General features: G+C 37.3%; 1 protein-coding gene across 1 annotated transcript in view; it reads left to right on the forward strand.

The window, feature by feature from the left end:
* The window catches only part of TRPC4 (transient receptor potential cation channel subfamily C member 4), a 144151-nt gene extending 128946 nt beyond the window's left edge, over window positions 1-15205 (forward strand). The window contains exons 8-11 of the mRNA XM_026108354.2: window positions 1365-1559; window positions 9307-9348; window positions 11188-11277; window positions 12522-15205. Coding sequence (XP_025964139.1) covers window positions 1365-1559; window positions 9307-9348; window positions 11188-11277; window positions 12522-13238 — 1044 coding nt within the window. The 3' untranslated portion in view covers window positions 13239-15205. The remainder of the gene's footprint in view (window positions 1-1364; window positions 1560-9306; window positions 9349-11187; window positions 11278-12521) is intronic.
* Window positions 15206-18396: the final 3191 nt, after the last annotated feature.

Consider the following 18396-nt stretch of genomic DNA (forward strand, 5'->3'; position numbering starts at 1 on the left):
CACCATCTCCTCTTTTTTTAAAATACAATTTCTTTTAGAAATGATAAACTGCTGAGTTGGAGAGTACAATTGCTGAAGCTGCTGTGAATACTAGCTGCATGAATTTCATATAATCTCCTGCTAATTGGGTTTGCAAAAGAGCACTGATTTCAGATTTGATGATGACCTATCCACAAGCCAAACAGAGGGTCATGACTTCTCATTCAGCCATCTTGTTTTCTTATTTAATGAAAACTATCTTTATCCTTATCAGAGTTATCACCTTACTTTTATTTCTCAACTGTCTATTAATGAGATTAACAAGATTAAACACTGATTCTTCATATGATAACTCAAATATGACCATGCATAAAACAAATAAATAAAAGAAAGACTCACATTCCTAAGATTTTAAAATGTGCTTTTTTTCTAATCTGCAAAGAAATTCTGTAATTTTCCACAAAAGAAATTTAACTACACATGTATATACAATGTTAGTTGACAAAGTCTGATACACTAAATCATGACAGACTAGTATTCATCAAAACACACACTGCAGGTTGAATAATTTTCCTACTAGAGCATCTAAATTACCAATCACTGTATATCTAGCTAAATATTAAAAGTTAGCGATAGATCTGTAACTTAAGTTCTTGACTACTACGTTTGTTGTCCAAATCTAACATTAGTGCTTTAAACTTTGTGTTCAGCTGTTAGGATTTAGCAATCTTTTTTAGCCATGGTCTTTAGTTTTCATTTTCAACCTGTCAAAAATTATACAATATTATATAGAATCCAAAAGAAAGTAAATTTCAATTAAAAAAAAAAAAAAACTATCCCAAATACATAACTCTGAAGTAGGAAAATGCAGATACTCAACTCATCATTTTTAAATAGCCTTCTGATTTGTTGAATAAGCTATCTGTGAATTTATGGGGCTAGCAATTACTGAGATAATATATGAGACTTACAGACTTGTTGAAGTTGCTGCACAGCAGAGTAATTAGACTGATCTATGTAGAATAATGGTGAGCTGGTGTTATAACAGAACAGCTCTATCAGAAATGTAGCATTTTTCTGCTTGTAATTATCCTTTGTTGTATGAGAGACTTTTAATTATTTAAAAGTCTTTAGCTAGGAAAAGAGGTTGAAAGTTGGTATATACTGTACACATACAATATCCAAACACTCCCTTTGCTAGAGTAAAGCAACTAAAGCTTTGCTTTGTGTTAAAGATTTTTCTGTCACAGAAAAGATGGTGGTATTTTAACAAGAAAATTCATTAGTGTTTCAGGTTAGTTCTAGTTTTAGGTTATCAGACCTTTATAAGGGTTTGTTTCACTGCCTTAATCACAGCAATATGTGAGCTGTTGTCTTGTGTGCAGGATCATGCAGACATTGAGTGGAAGTTTGCTCGAACAAAACTCTGGATGAGTTACTTTGAAGAAGGAGGGACTCTGCCTACTCCTTTCAATGTCATACCAAGCCCCAAGTCCCTCTGGTATCTGATCAAATGGTTATGGAGACATCTGTGCAAGAAAAAAATTAGAAGAAAACCTGAAAGTTTTGGAACAATAGGGGTAAGTCCTGTGTTTTACTCTGCTTGTAGTCCTCCTCCTTTCAATATGGATAATTTTTTCTCAGCTGTACAGATTTGGGAAGCCTCTGAACTGTCAAATAATGTGAATATGAGTAACATAATAATTCGGGCAGGGAATGATAGTTTTTACTTTATATATATATATATTTGTACATATGTGTATATATATATTCATGTCAATGTATTTGATTAATGAAAAAGCATCATCAGATTTCAGTGCAATGGCAACAGGAAAACATGATTGCACCCCATCTACAGATAATGCCAGAAAGATTAAAAGCAATACAAATATCAGAGATCAAATATTTATACTTGCCTACAAATCCCAGAGGTCTTTGATGATCTCCAGGTCAAGTGTCAAGTATCATTGAAATATCACAAACTAACAGAACTTTTTATATAAATAATTTGCCATGGGTTTCCCTCTCTCTCTTTTGCTCTTTCTCTCTCTCTGTATAATGAAATGGGTTTGCCATAAAAACATTTTTAACAAAAGCTATTCCCATTAAAGAAAGAACATTTTGAAAGTTAACAGCACTTCCCTAGATTTACTTACTTGAATTTGGAGGTAGAGTTTTCCTCTTTAGCTGTTTGTCTTAGAATCACATTAGTGCCCTATTCTAAATGTACTGATTAGCAGTGGAAATATCTAGGAAAGGAAAGGGGTGGAGAAAGGCACACAAGAGGAGCAGGATTAGTCCTTCATTTTGGATTCAGCAGATGTCTGTTACAGACATCTGTAACAGACTTTCTCTGTTAGCTGGAGCAGGTAAAGTAGATCTGGACTTGTCCCTCCTAGCTTTATCCAGTTGAAATACCTGTTATCAGCACAGTTTTTCTATACTGCCAGTGGAAATACTCAGGCAACAACCTAACCCACAGACAAATCTCTAGGAGCATTTTCTGCATTGCCCATAAAGTGCACTCCCCACTCACTAGCCTGCATTTAGGCAAGTCCAGCATAAAGAAACTCATCATGGATAAAAAATGTTGATAATGGCACTTCCCCTACAGCATAGGGATTTAGTAAGAATAAATGTTTTAAAGTCTGTTAAGAGCTCAGAGAGAAAATCATTAAGTGAGAGTACAGGAGTCTCATGTGTGGGTAAAAAGAAGGAGAAAGGTCCTTATGCTGTTTGGTCCTTATGCAGTTTAACCAGGTAGCAACTCATTTCAAAGAGGCCAGAGGATAAGATACAATTATTTGCTGGACCATTATAGATCTTTCTTTCTTCTCTGTATTTTCTTCCCAGTATCTTGAGAAGTGAACTGAAACAAAGACTATCCCTACTTCTTCTCCTGTCATATCCTCTCTTTCAGTTTAATCACAAGATATACCTAGAGGAACAAGTTCACAGAGGTGTACAGACAAAAGAGGAAGTGTGACATATACAACTAATTCACATCTCCTAAGCTGATGAATGAATTTTGTCCTCCTTATGGAAAGCTCCTAACCAGGCTTATGCCAGTATCCTGATCTTGTTGGGCAATATCCACACTGAGAAAGGAAAATATGATTGACTTAGCTGTCATACTTGTAGACAAGAAAGAAAAAGACAGAAAATGAATCTTAAAAGCATGAGCATTGAAAAAAGCTAGCAATAGAATGCAGGAAAGAAAAGCTGTGAAAAATAGGAAAATTGATATTAGAAAAGCAATCAAAATAGAAAAATATTCATTCAGATGGAAATAAAAATAAAAGACCTGAACCGAGAATAAATGCTGAAAAGCTTCAAGCATAAAATATCACAGTGTAACCTAGGAAGGGAAAAAAGCAAGTGCAGAGAGCAACTAGAGGAAAAATAGTGAGATTTTGTTAAAAGGAGAAACAAATCAGGAGAATGATATCCTTGCATGTGTGGGAGAATAGGCAATGCTTCTAGGCATTTGTTAAGCATTTGGTAGGGATGATTAGTGAGTGTAAACTGATAGAATGGTATTAAAATTAATGGAGTGATGCCAGTACATAGCAGCTGAGGATCTAGAGTGGGTTAACACAATATCCCTGTTTGACTGGGACAGATCAAAAACACCCTTGCACATCCCAACAAAACCTTCAGGACAATGTTCTCTTTCAGACTCTTTATCCAGGATAAGGGATTTTTTCCTTTGTTTCCCTCTCAAACCGCAGCTCTGGGAGTGAACTCATTCCTAGCTCTGCAGAAGGAGAAAGATAGACAGGGTCCTCTGTACTGACTTACTTGACAAGGCAAGGGGTTCAGAATGATCAGCCACTTTTTCCTGAGGCTACCTCCTTCTGAGGTATATAAATACCAGCTTCTAGGAATCAGCAGCTTGGGTTTTGGAAAACTGCTGCAACAAAGGGTCAAAAGGCAGTGAGTCTATATATAGAGCTGGTTAGGAATTTTTCCACATAACATTTTTTTTAATCAAAAAAATACAAATTCCTCAAAATCAAAACTTTTCATACATGTGTACCACTTTCAAAGAGGCTTTTGTTGGAAAAGATTTTTTAGCTTCAGAATAGAATTTGTGATCAGAGAGAAAATAACATGCTAAGAATAGCAAATAGCTTGGGCTATGGGAGACCCAGGTTTACTTCCATTCTCCAGTGAATATTTAATTATTTATACATCTGTATAGACTAAATCTCATCTCATCTCAATCTATACATCTCATAAAACTAGTAAGTTCTTCAGCTAGCTCCTCATCTATAATAGAAACCCCCTTATGGCTTCCTAAATTAGGAACATTTTGCAATTTCTAGGCCCAGTTATACCCAGGCTCCAAAATGGGGTAAGATGTGAGTATGCTCTATGCACCCTGATTTCCACATATGAAAAATATGTCCATACCTGCCAGTTGAGAGCCATTATTCACTCCAGCAGTCATGTCTATGCATAGTTTGGATAGACATAAACCCGATGCTGCTAACTGGATTTTCCCCAATGAACACCTTAAGTCATTGCAGAAACAGTGGGCACACTGTAGTGATCTTGGAGTTTGTCCCAGGGGAACATCATGTTTTCTGGTTTTGAAAAAGTTATTTCCATCACCCACAGCTAGGTCTCAGGTTCCTGGAACTTTGTCAATTATCCATACAAACTGTGTCAGAAATTAGATTTAGAACCTTTATGCCTTTGCAACTGAAAGGAAACGAAGAGTTTTCTCTGCCTTTTGTTCGAAAGATCTTAGTTGATAGTTCTCTGACTCCAGGTCACTGGAATCTCACCAGTAATAACACTGGTCAGTTACAAGATGAGATTGGCTTGGACCTCCTTCTCTTCAGTGAGTCCTGCAGTATGAACTCCGATACCTTCCCTATGCCCCATGTTGGGAATAAAAGCTTTAGATTCCATTTCAGGCTCACTTTCTCACATTGTCTAAATGGATGTATGGATACCATGTTGCCTGTGAGGTACAACTCAGATTTCAAAACATTTTGTTCCAAAAACTCCACATGCTTAAAGAGGAAACTCTAATCAGCAATGATGTACTATGGTGTTTTCCAGTAGAAAAAGAAATAGTGGTTTTCCAAGGGTTGAGTCAGTGCTAAAGGATAGAAAAGAGATGATAGACAGAATACATCTCACTTGTTATAGCCAGCATTTTTCAAGGATCAGGCATGATGTCTGGGTAAAAAAAAATTAGCTCCAACAAGCCAGAAATCATGAGCTAGAAATGAATCAAGAGTGTATTAATATACTACCCAACAATTCACTGTAGAAAAAAAAAGAGAAAGAAAAAGAAAAAAGAAAACAACAAAAAACTTGAAAGGGCATTATTTGCATGTAGAACTGGTAAAGAAAGGATTCAGGGCCAGGATCATTTACAGCAGACATGCCACTGAAAGGATTTAAGTGGCTCATACAAAAAAGAAAATTGTCAGTAGAGATAACTGTAACAAGATTGCTTGGGAGGACCATCTACAATGCTGTCAGAGGAAAGAACAGTGTCTTCAGGGAAGTGAGGTGCCTCTGAAGAGAGCTGACTAATTGAATTCTTCTTGCATGTCATTTCTCCATTTCTGGCATCCTTTGGTGTGCTGGGACAGCCAAAGCAGCTGGGTGGTGGAATCAAGGGTGCCTTTATCAACCGATGGGACCTTTCTCTACAGCAAAAGGCTGCCCAGCCATGCTGATTGGAGCTCCTCTAGCCACAGGTTGCAGACAGTACAGGAATGCCAGGATGCTCACCTGTAATTTACTAGCACTTCAGCTCTGTTATTAATCAAAGAGAGATCTTTTACCTTTTCAGATTTCAGCACCTTTTTATTTTCTGTCATTTTGACATATCCCAGGTATGCAGCATTCTCTTTAGCTATTATCACAAAGTATCTCCTACACTTCAAACTCTGAAATAACAGCATGTGCTGCTCTTTAAGCTATATATAGTAGCTCTGTTAACTTTGTCAGCTCACCTTTGCAAAAGCCAGATCAGTAATGCAATTCTATTGGCTGAAGTTTTCTTCACTACCCACTGTCTTTGGTGTCTCAAGGCTACTCCCCTTGGCCATCTGAAATCCATTCCTGTTTCCAAAAAGAAGAGATAGATATAAGAAAAGAATCCCAAATCCCAAATGGAATAAATTGTACTATTTTTCTCAAATTACCTTCCATTTTGTGCCTGATCAGTCACCACAAAACGGTTTTCTTTTACCCATAATTTTAAGTATTTCAGAAGAGACAATGGAAAAGATTTGCTGGGCATATCTTGCATATTATCTTGTGTGGGTGATGTTTAAATAAATAATTACCTCTTTTATACCTATCCATTTTTTTTATGCCATTTTCCCAAACACCCTACATGATAACAATTATGATTTGTCATAGGAAATCTTCCTTTCTCTTGTCTTAGCCTTCTTTCTCCAAGTGGAAAATGATGCGACTCCTAAGTCAGTACAATTATTTTACAATTTCTCTGTAATGCGTATGCATTATTGAAAATTAAGAGAAAAAATAACTCCTTCCACCTGGGGCAGAAAGCAATAATGTGGAGCCTGCTTATTGTGTAGCAAGGACTGACCCATGGGAAGACCTTGCTGATAACACAGTTCTTACCTTTTTCCTGGGTTGCTTCCATTAAAATTGAGGAACATATCCCATGACTTCAGACAATCTTTACATTTTCTGGACCTGTATCACAAAGTTCTTTGAGGTCAATGACAGACATTAAATTTGAACACCTGATTTATAAAAGATATATTTTTGATAAAACATAGCAAGAAAAGGAATTTAACGCTGTTAATTTTTGAAAGCTAAAGAGATTTTTTTTTCCAAACAGTTCAAATCACTAACAATGATATACACAGGAAGACTAAAACAATTATCACCACTGGTAAAAATATTGTTAAAGCTCCCTAAATGAGATTAGTGCCCCCTTTTGATAAGTGATAAAAGATAAGTACCTCTCTTTAATTTCATGGTCTCATAGAGTATTGTCACCATGAGACTGTCTTCCTTCCATTACTATTTCATGTGCAGATTTAAATTTTATTCCTTTATCAGCCACAGTTTTCAACACTTCTTCATGCACATAGCACAAGTGGTTACTTGAAACAAATTGAGAACATCCACAAGTTAGACTATGAGCAGGTAGAGAAAAACAGTGTAATTGAGAGCTAAATAAGGACGATGTGAGTGTTTATTCCATTTTCTCTACAGTGAGTAGCTTAATTTTCATATATGCTTAAGCAACATTTCATTCTGCTTTGAAAATGAAGCCAAAGGAGATTATGAACTGGAGACTGAATCTGAACATTTAAATAGCAGATAGACAAATGATAGGAACAAGTTTGATGGGTTATGTTCATGCATATTTGGCTGTGCAGTGTGTATGTCATCTTCTCAGCGTTGGGAGTAGAAAACAAATGTAAGTCCAGTGCAAGTGTTCTGGGCACTCTACTACACAGATAAATTTGTTTGTATAGTCATCCAAAATCTCAGTTTTTGACATTTAACCCTAAAAGCCAAAGCTTCTTTTCCTGGGAGTTTCACAATTGGTTTAAAAAAGTGGTAAATCAGATTTAGCTTCTTGTTATGGGCACAGAATTTAAACCTATGCATTTATTTTGCTTTTCACTGTAAAGTAAACCACAGTAGACAGCTACTGCAGAAAGTATTCTGCAAGATAAGAGTCAGCATTATTTTATTTATTGGAATTATTAGCTTTACCTGAACTGAAGTGTGTTTCAATTACATTTTAGAGTGGTTTTCCCTTTACCTGTGAGTCAGATCTGTTACTGCATGCGCTGATATTCCTCAAACTCTCCTGCTGTTCTCTCAGCAGGAATGAAACATCTCCATCGTGTGGCCAGATGTGAAACATCAGAAAATTAAAACTGGTTAACGACTGGTGGAGGGAGGGTCTCGATCTTCCCAGTGCTAACTTGCCCTCTCTGGACACATGGGGGTGGATAGGCACTCCCTTCCCCTATTAAACACGATGACTTTCCATCGTCTTTTTGGGTGGGTGACATAAGATGCAGAAGCATGATCTGGAAAAACACTGAAAATCAGATGCTTAGTCAGATGAAGCCATTTTGCAAAGTGTCTGTTCAGAGCAATTAGGAAATATTGGTGTTTCTCTTTCTGTTCACTTTTTCCAAGCCCAGCCATACAGCTACCTCATTCCTGAAATTAATTACAAACAAGAAATCAACCATAAAGTGGAAACCAATTCCAAGTATAGGAAAACTCTAAATCGTAAGTAAATTGCCAATGAGTTTCAAGCAAAAGAAGATGACAAAATACCTTACTGAGTCTGCCTCATTATGTAACTGAGGTCAATTTTATTGAGTCCCTCAGATTTAATTTATTCTGTTTTAAGGTGCCTTAAGTGTTCTGCTTTGTGGAAGTGCAACAAATAGTCAGACACACACTTCTCTTGCCAGTAGCAGATATAAGAAGCCAAATAAATATAGTAAGTCTCTCTTTCACCAATCAGGGATAACTGAGGTAGAAAATAGAGATGTGGCTCAATGTGTTCTTGAGGACAGCAGTAGTTCATGAACTAAGTAATTCAGAGCTTTTTTCCTCCGTCTTCTTTTGGAGACCCCTTAGATATCACAGTATAATATCATGTGACACTTTGTCATAGACTATACTGTGCTTTCATCTTGTCAAGCTTCTTTTTGCTGTTCTTCATCAGAATTACTATCCTTTATCTCTCCCTCCTTAATTACACTAAACTCTGCATTGCACAGCTAAGGTTCTCTCTTCCATATCCATCTGTGTGAGCAGTTGTTTTCTAGCAGGGAACTAAGTAGGAAATTTTCTCTTTAATATAGTTTTACACTGCAGGCATTGACTAGCTCTATCTTAAATGAGACATTAGGAAACATTCCCAGTGTTTTGCATGCACCATTTTTATGTTGAGCTCTTCTCAGTTCAGTAAAATATCCTTTAACCTGTGCAAATGAGTGACATGATCACATTATTCCCCTTTATCTCAGATCAGTGACTTTGGGCTCTGCAAGCATACACCTGCCCTCCCCACTAGCCTGTGTCAATGCTGGAATAGCAGCACGTTGATGAAAAGGTAGAAAATCCACTTTGCCTTTCCAATGACAACAGTCTTCCTTCTGTATATCTAATGACAGGCTTTGCTCCAACACTACTACTTTTCAACAGACTTTGAACCATCTTTCTCAGCTTGCTAGATATCACAGACTGCCCAGACCTGCTGTTTTACCACGCATTATATATTTTACTACCACTGTAACCAGACAAGAATTCATGCTTTTTGTTGTTTTTTTTTTTTTGCAGAGGCGTGCAGCTGACAATCTAAGAAGACATCATCAATACCAGGTAAAGGCCCATGTTTATATTTTGGGCAATTATTTTTCTATGCCTCTAAAAAGATCTTTGGGATGGGGGGGAGGGGAGGGAGGAAGAAGGAATTTCACCAGAAAGAAACAAAAAAACCCCAAACTTATTTCATCCCCAGCAAAAGAGTGCAAACTTTTGGTGATGAAACAACTGCATTTGGGAGGTAGAGTTGTCTATTTAGAGTAATAATACACTAACCAGTATTTTTCCTGCTGTAAAATAGATTACCTCTACAAAAACAGATAGTCCTACCCCCCTGCCTGAGATTCAGCAGCACCATACATTCAGCTAATTGGCCCACTCCATCAGAGCCTGATCTTGATCTCTTCCTCTCCAGCTCTGGTCTCCCAGAGACTACTGTCCCTTAATAATCTCTCATCTTACATCTGTTCTTCTTCTGATTCCTTCTTGCTTCAGCCTCTTGGGTTTTTTGGGGGAGATTATTTAGTTTAGGGATTATTTTCAGATTTATGTTCTATTACTGTTGTGTTAAAAAGGGTGCAGGCTAACCAAGATGTGGGCCATATGCTTGAAAGTTTGGCAGTAAATAAATTCCATATGAGAAATGACTATGTAAACTGAGACTTTCCAACCTGAAAAAGAGACAGCTGTGGAGAGTATAATAAGGATCTACACAGTCATGGAGAAGGTGAACACAGAGCAGCTGTTTAGCATCTCTCTTCAAACCAAATACCAACCATGCAGTGGGCTGCATTAGTAAGAATGTAGGCAGCAGTTTGAGGGAAGTGATTATGCTCCTCTGTCCAGCAACTGTTAGACTGTATCTGAAGCACACTGTCCTGTTTTGGGCCCCCCACTACAAGAGGACGTTGACAAATTGGAACAAGTCCAGTGGAGGGCCACCAAGATGGTTAGAGGTCTGACATAAAAGGAGAAGTTGAGATCTCTGTTTGTTCAGCCTGGAGTAAGTTAAGCAGGGATCTAATTACTGTCTTCAGTTACATAGTGGGTGGTTACAGAGAAAATAGAGCCAGATTTTTCTTGGAGGTGCACAGCAAAAGAACAAGAGGCAGCAGAAAAAGTTGCAGTAAGGGAAATTCTAATTAGATGCAAGGAAAATTGTCCTCACAATGAGGGTGGTTAAGCACTGGAAAAATTTGCTTGGAGAGCCTGTGGCATCTCTACCCTTAGAGATAGTGAGCACTTGACTGGACACGGCCTGGAGCAACCTGACAGAACTTCAGAGATAGCCCTGCTTGGGGTGGGGGGGTCACCTATATCAGACATCCCTTCAACCAAAATAATTAGATGATTCTTAAAAGCAGGAGGAATCAAAGGAAACAATCAGAGAACAGGTTAAAAATAAGCAGAAGCCCAAAAGGAGTCTTCCATCTGTAACATGGAATTCATTGGCAGAGGACTTGTGGATGCTGAGAGTTTACATGAGTGCAAAATAGACAGGGAAAACCTGTCACAGATCATTAAACCTAGAGTTATCATTTTTGATTTAGGAAGTCCCTGAATCTCAAATCACAGGAGGCTTGGGAGAATATAGCTGGAAATAACATCATACAACTGCACTAGGCTTATACTCCTCATGAGGCATCAGCAACTGATCACCGTCAGAGAGCAAGATACTGGCTTGTGATACACCTTTAGTCTAACCCAAAACAGCATTTCTTAGGATAATCAATATCACCACTTTTGATCAAAAAGCATGCTAAATTTTTAACCAGATCAAAGGTTTGTAAATTTTTTGTCATGTTTTTAAAAAAGCAAAGAAGTCAAGCAGAAGCCAGTGAATGTAGGTTTAGTAACTATTACAAAGAAAACTAACGCAGTATTTTATATTTTTAGGAAGTTATGAGAAATCTGGTTAAGCGATATGTTGCAGCAATGATAAGAGATGCCAAAACTGAAGAGGGACTGACGGAAGAAAATTTTAAGGTACATATTTATTTACATGTTAACTGGCCTTTTAATAAGATATTAGATGACTGTGAAGCCCATTTTTCACACTACCCAGCTGCACAGGTAACATTAAACTTTCTTTTTAGAACAGTGTATGTGACCTGATGGACCACACACAGATATTATTGTACACAGACTCCAGAAAGTCTCCTTATTTCTTTAGCTGGAGAGACAATCAGTTTTATCAGCTAGCTCGAATTGTGCCCATGTAAAGGGATGCCAAAGTGGGCTAAGTATGTGCAACAATATAGTTGCTAAAGGAAGATGCAAATAGTTTCAGCACCTTAGGAAATATGCATTATCTGCTATAGAGTGCTGCTGTGCATTTGTATACAGAACACTTTTTCTGTGGCTTAATAGATGGAAACCTTAAATAAGCAGTCAAATATTAAAATCTGTTGACACAGATGAAATTATCAGGGTTATATAAACCACAGCTTTTACATCCTTTACTGTATATTTCAAGCATCAAAGAGTTTTCTTACTATTGGTTCTTCAAACACCAAATATCATCTAAAATGATATTCACCTGCCACAGCTTAGGCACTCAGAAGGCAAAGTCAGAGTCTTAGCTAGTTGTTCCATTATCCCTTTACAGAAAATGAAGAGAAACAGGGATCTCCTGAAGGTGATGTGTCTTCTCCTGAGACAGACATTTATGATACAGGTTCTACTGACATAAAGGTATAAAGGGATAATTAGGTCTTAGATGTCTAGCTACCAAACATCTAGGGTAAATGAAATGAGTTCTACCTGCAGTTCCTGTGTGCTACTCACAGGGAAATGTGTATGCGTGTGTATGCATGTGAGTGTGTGTTTGTGTGTAGGAGGGTGTTAACAGCTGGTCAAAATGCTGTACTTATAATGGGATAACACTATCTAGCAGATGGCCGTAAGTCTTTAAGTAATCCAGACTCCTTTCTCTACCACTGTTGTTGATTTCTGTTAGTAGTCCAGGGCAACCCACATTTCCTCTCAAGTTTTGCCCAGATAAAATTGCTGATCACTTTTCTGCCTCACCTGAAAATAGTGAGGATCCATTAGACAGAGTTTGCAAAGCACCTTGAAGATGTCAGGCATCATCCATATGTTGAAGTCTATTACTGATGGCTAGTATAACCCTTTTGTCATCTTTCTTTTTTTTTTTTTTTTTAGTTACAAGAAGAAAAGTCAGACTGGATTTCATAGTCTAATATTTTCTACTTCTTCCTAATTTTTAGGAGTTAAAACAAGATATTTCCAGCTTTCGTTTTGAAGTCCTGGGTTTGTTAAAAGGAAGCAAGCTATCTAATTTGCAGAATCCAAAGACAAACAAAGAAGCTGTCTCCTTGTCAGAGACTGAAGAAAAGAGTGAGAATGAGGGGAACAAGAAGGGAAAGAAAAAGACCTTCAGCCTTTTTGACATAACAACTATGATTCACCCAAGATCAGCTACTATTGCTTCTGAAGCACATAATGTAAGCAATGGCTCAGCAATGATGGTGTCAGAGTCCACTAAGGAGAAACAAAAGCGGGTGAATTTTGTAACAGACATAAAAAAATTTGGGTTATTTCACAGACGATCAAAAACAAACTCTATGGAGCAGAGTACAAATAAAATATACACCGTTTCTGAAGAAGTTTCCCGTCAACAGGCAGAAGAACAATGTGAGAAAACTGCTGAACTGGAAGAAGAAGAATTGACCATGAACTGTGAACTAAGCATCCAAAGTCCTGATGGAGAGGGCATGTTAGCTGAGTCACAAAATAATAGCAACTCTTCAGATTCACAGGATGAGGGAAGTATTTGTACTTCAGAAACTGAGAAAATGGAGTTACAAAACTCAGAACCAGCAACACTACAGGATCAGCTGGACAAGGAGATGGACATTAACACTGACTGTGATGAGAAAGATGAAACAATTGATCAGGGTGACTATGTGATAACAAGGTTGTGATGCATATAGGAGGAAACATTTACAAATATATATATTTTGCATAGTGCTTTTGGGGGGAAATGTTTTAAGAATTATATTAGCAAATGCAGAGTTACACTTTATAGTACTCAACTGTGGCACATGATCTTGTAACATAGTAGTCAAGAGAAAGATAACAAGGGGACCTTCTGTTTTGTAGCCTGCTTTAGCTTTCACAATTTGTTTTACATTTTTTAATAAATGGAAGCATCTTGTATTCTTGTACTGTTGCAATAACCCACAGAAACTTTTTAGCTATCTTTTTCAATTACAACAAATGCAATTTCTCTCATATGATAGTTGACTCCTATGATAAATATTTTTCTATGCAAATAAAAAGTAGCTTAAGAGACTTGTAAGCCTTTATTTAACTTTGTAGGTTCTTAAAGATTCTGGGCAATGTAATAATCATAAGCGGTTCCTGTCAACACAATACATGTTAATCTATTAGAATCATTTATTTAAATTGCTAGAACACTTGATTTGCTTCAAAAGCTATAAAGAATAAAAACATAAAGTATATTATTTTATTTATTGAAAAAACATGAATACCTGTAAATTATGAATGATCGCTCTATTTGACTATTTAATTACAGCCTCCCCTTGCAGCAATAGGACTATGACCTTCCTGATACTGTTGTTAGAAATGCATTTGCAGGATTTGAAGATTGTAAAAAAATGTTTCTTTCCTTATAGTAAAAGAAATATTCGTGGCTTGCTAAAAATTTATGATGGATTATTCCCCAGGAATCCGTAATCAGAACAACTACTGCCTGTTCGATCATTTATTTTTCCAAATGTGGACAACCTATGCACTTTAATGTTCAACTGCTTATTAGCTTCTGCCTTCACAATACACCTGTATTTGCTAAGAGCAAGAGGTTTGGGGAATAAATAGACAATGACCCCCAGAGTACTTGGAAAAATATGGTAATTTGCTGAGAAGTTTTTAAAGGCAAACCTTAAAAGAGTTTATTGGATAGTTTCAGAGTTTGGGGGAACCTGATTGGAGCTTTTATAACAAATACTTAGACATTTAAATGTATAAAGACAACCTAATAGTATTTTTCATAACTGATGAGTGACTTATTGTCTTAGTCAAAAACAGTATTTTTAAAATTAAACAGTCTGTTTCTTTTTAATCTGTGACTGGTGTCCTACATTATTAAAATGTAAGTTCACAACTGACCTAAGAAAGGCCACCCTCCAACTCCCACCACCATTCAGCTTCTTTCTCTTCCCATGAAAACACGTGAATATATGAATATTCACATATATGAATATATATACCAGTGTGGTCATTTCATTCTTAACTTCTGTAGCCTTGTTATGATATATCTTATAGTTCATATTAGCCTATAGTAAAAGTCCTCCAGATGCATAGAGTACTCTTACATCCTAAATCCCTAGCACTATAAAACAAGCATGACACGAGGACAAACCAGGTGGAATACTTGACAGGTAACTCTCACCTTGTAAGAGCTGATCTGAAGCCATAGTATTCTGGATCTAATCTATCCTGGTACTGAACTGAGTTTTGAAAACACAAATAAACCCCTCCTATCTCTATACTTTTGGATGAGTTTTCCTGCTCTACTTTACACATGCTGTATTCCTTTTAAGCTTACATACCAAGAGCTTCTTTCCTTTACGTCTGCCTGTACCATGGCATCTATGAGTGAATTAGTTGAACCACGATGGAAAGTGTGAGAGGTAACTGGGAAACAGTTTGTATAGCTTTGCAACAATGTGTTCACACTGCATCTGATTACTAAGATATGGTTGATTTCCACCTTAACTTCTTGACATCTCTGTGGATCCCCTCTCCTTCACTTCTCTCTACTTGTCCATCTTTAGATTGTGAGCTCCTTGGGGCAGGGACTGTGGCTTTTCTGTTTGGAAAGCACCTGGCTTATTATAAGCATAATAAGAAATAAATAATAATAATAATGGTGGAATACATTCATATCATTTTTACTAGGTCAGCTCTTTTAAAGAGTAAAAGGGGATGATTCACTTTTATATGGTAACATTTGTGCTAAGAATGACATAAAGTCAATGTGCCACATGCAAATTTTGCCACAAAGCTCTCCATATTCCAATTAACTGTCCTTCCCCATTACTGATTTCATGAAACATTCACATTACATTTTATAAACCACCCAAAAAGGACAGTCTTATGAAATACCACTTCCAGTTACGCAGGTGTTAGAATGTTGTCCAAATTCCAAGTGGTTTAATCCCAATATTAGGCTGTTCAGAATGTTCAAAAAACATTTTTTACAATGATAACTTTTGTTTTTCTAGTATAGAAAAAAATGACTGCCCTTTGCATTTTCATCAGCTACTGGGGAGGCAAACAGAGTGTAGACAGCACAGAAGGACTGTGCTACCTTGGCATTGCTGGCTTGAATTCTGGCACCTCAGTCCTCCCAAGCACAGTGGGTCTGAGCCAAAATCCATGGAAGTAGGTATCTTTACCCAAGCTGGTTGGACTTCTACTCTCTCGAAGCCACACATTGTTTTGCAGTCAGAGGTCAGTGACACCAGCACTGTGCTATGTCTTCAACAGGAAACTTCAAGAACTGCTTCTTACACTGCTTCCCCCTGGGAAGCGCTTCACGTGCTTCACGGCGCCACCAGGGTGGTCCTCAGCGACACCACAGCGGTGCGGCTCCTGTACGTGCGTGAGTGGAGTCTGGATTGCAGGGCTCGGGGAGCAGGCAGCTGGCCACCGTGCAATCTGTGTGGTACGATACCACCAGCAGGAGAGCCAGGTGACTTTCAAATAGGAACCATGGCTTTGCAGCTGGGTTTAATCTTGTTTTCTTGGTCCACAAAGTGAGGCCTTTACATTTTGACATACATTTGGTATGTGCCAAATGTCTCACACATACTGTTCATATGAGGCATATGGCACACAGAATCTCTTCATTTTCTTTGTTTTGGATATGTCAGGATATAATGAGAAATCCCACGAAAACTGCCCTATTCTAAGGTTATATACAAGCAAAGAGTGTGCAGTTCTAGGAGAACGTAAATCTTCATGATAGCTTTAACTGTTGAGAGCTGCAAAAAGTGTAGAAATTCTGATATTTGGACACCACAAAGTTCTTAAATAGAATGTTCCAAAAAAAAAAAGTCTTAACAGCATCCTTGGACCGATCTTTCAGGGAGGGAATTTCTTCAGTTTCCTCACATCGATATAATACAGACACAAGACACAAAGAAACCATTATATATCTGCATCAAATTCTGCTATGTTTTGATTTCAGGCTAAAACATCCCATTTCCTCTCTATATCCCAGCTGAATGAGATTCTGTAAAGGATATGTAGGGAGGGTAGCATGGGCAGGAGTATGACAGAGGAAGGAACTGAGTCTCAATGAATGTTTAAAGATGGTGATGAGGCAATTCATTTTTGCATGCAATTCAAAACATTTCCATAGTATCAAGTTTTATAATAGGAATGTAGAGATACAAATTGGATGAAAACATAAACTATCTCCATTTTAATGTGTTTTGAGAGATACCAACAGCTTTAGTAACTAGGGCAACCTCAAATAAATAATAGTAATAACAGTAGTAATAATAGTAGTAATAATAACAATAATAACAACAATCTTGGGCATTTGCCTGGGAAGCAGAACTCCTCAGTTCTAATCCCTACTCCAGAGATTGCCTGTGTATTCTATGTTGATCAGTCATTTGATAGCACCTGTAAGCTGTCTTTGGGGCACGAACTGCAACTCAGGATTTCTGTCTCCCACACAAGTGCTCTAATCTCTTGATTAAAAATGTACTTCCTCATGTTTCACTTCTTTTACCAGTTGAAACTTTATTTATGAAACCTAGAACCACTGCAGCAGGTGCAGATTAGCAGTCTTCCAGGACAGTTTATGGTTAAGTAGCTAGGCGTGCTCCAAAATAAATTGCTGGGGATGAGTTTGAATCCTCAAAATATGAAAAGGAATTGAACCTGTGCCTCCAACATCAAACCAAGCTCACTAATCACTAGATTTAGTATTTAAGAAGTCACCTTATTTAGATAAGTGTGAAAGAATGGAGCAGAGATGGCTCCTCTTCACATTAAAACAACTGAAAAAAAGTCGCAGCCTTATACCTTCATGAGCATAGGACTGTAAGAGACTTCAGTCACACACTATACTTCAGTTTTATCGCTGGCAATTCCATCACATAAGTCTCTTTCTAAATCAATCAAATCCTCCTTTTGGAAGGAATTTCAATCCTCTGCTGTTTTTAAATACAGTTATGAAATGTTTATATTCATAAATCATTTTTACTACTTAAAGTCATACTCTTAGGGCCACCATTGTCTTTTAAATTTATAGTTTTTCTCTGACTAAGTTGTTCTTCTGACTGCACTCTCTTCCCTCAGCCTGGGGTTTCTTTGGGTTTAGTCTAAGTAAAATACGCTATTTTCATTTTCTCTGGTACTTTCAGTTCTCTTTAGCTGTGCATTTCAGTTACAATCGAGTGCTGTATAACATTATGTGTTGCAGTGCTCAGCATTGCTATGGCCCTACTGATCATGCCTTTAGCCCTTTGTTATCTAATATCCTTCCACTGTGCAAAAAGATTGGTACATTCAGAGGCCAACACGTCTTACCATTTCAAACGCCTGCCTTAGGATAGTCTTTAGAAAAGATCCTTGCCCCCTCCACACATTTTAGAATGAGCTTAGATAGCTGGCTATCTCTAGACATCTAACTTTCCAATAGCTGATGTTAGATGAAAAGAATAGTAGTTCCACAATGTGCTTCTTAACTGTCTTTTCTCTCTCCTCTCTTCTTTTTTTCTAGCTTGCTGGTAATACAGTTTCTTTAAGGAAATAAATTCACTACTGTATTTTATATCAGAGCTGTGCTTGCAAATAGGAACAGATGGAGTGTTCAAGATGTAACATTTCAGCTTCCAGAAAGACGGTGCCTCTGAAGAGGTTACCATTACTAACATTCTCCAGTCCGGAAATTGGTAATATAACCTCACACAAGCAGAACTCATGGAATATTACTGAATGAGTGCAAGAGTTAGTTCATAATGGCTTGCATACTTTTTATTAAATAAAATAGAAAAAAAGTAAGAATAGCACCATCTATATTTGTTTCATACGCTAAAA

This window comes from Dromaius novaehollandiae, chromosome 1, assembly GCF_036370855.1.
Source record: "Dromaius novaehollandiae isolate bDroNov1 chromosome 1, bDroNov1.hap1, whole genome shotgun sequence".
NCBI classification, from domain to species: Eukaryota; Metazoa; Chordata; class Aves; order Casuariiformes; family Dromaiidae; genus Dromaius; species Dromaius novaehollandiae.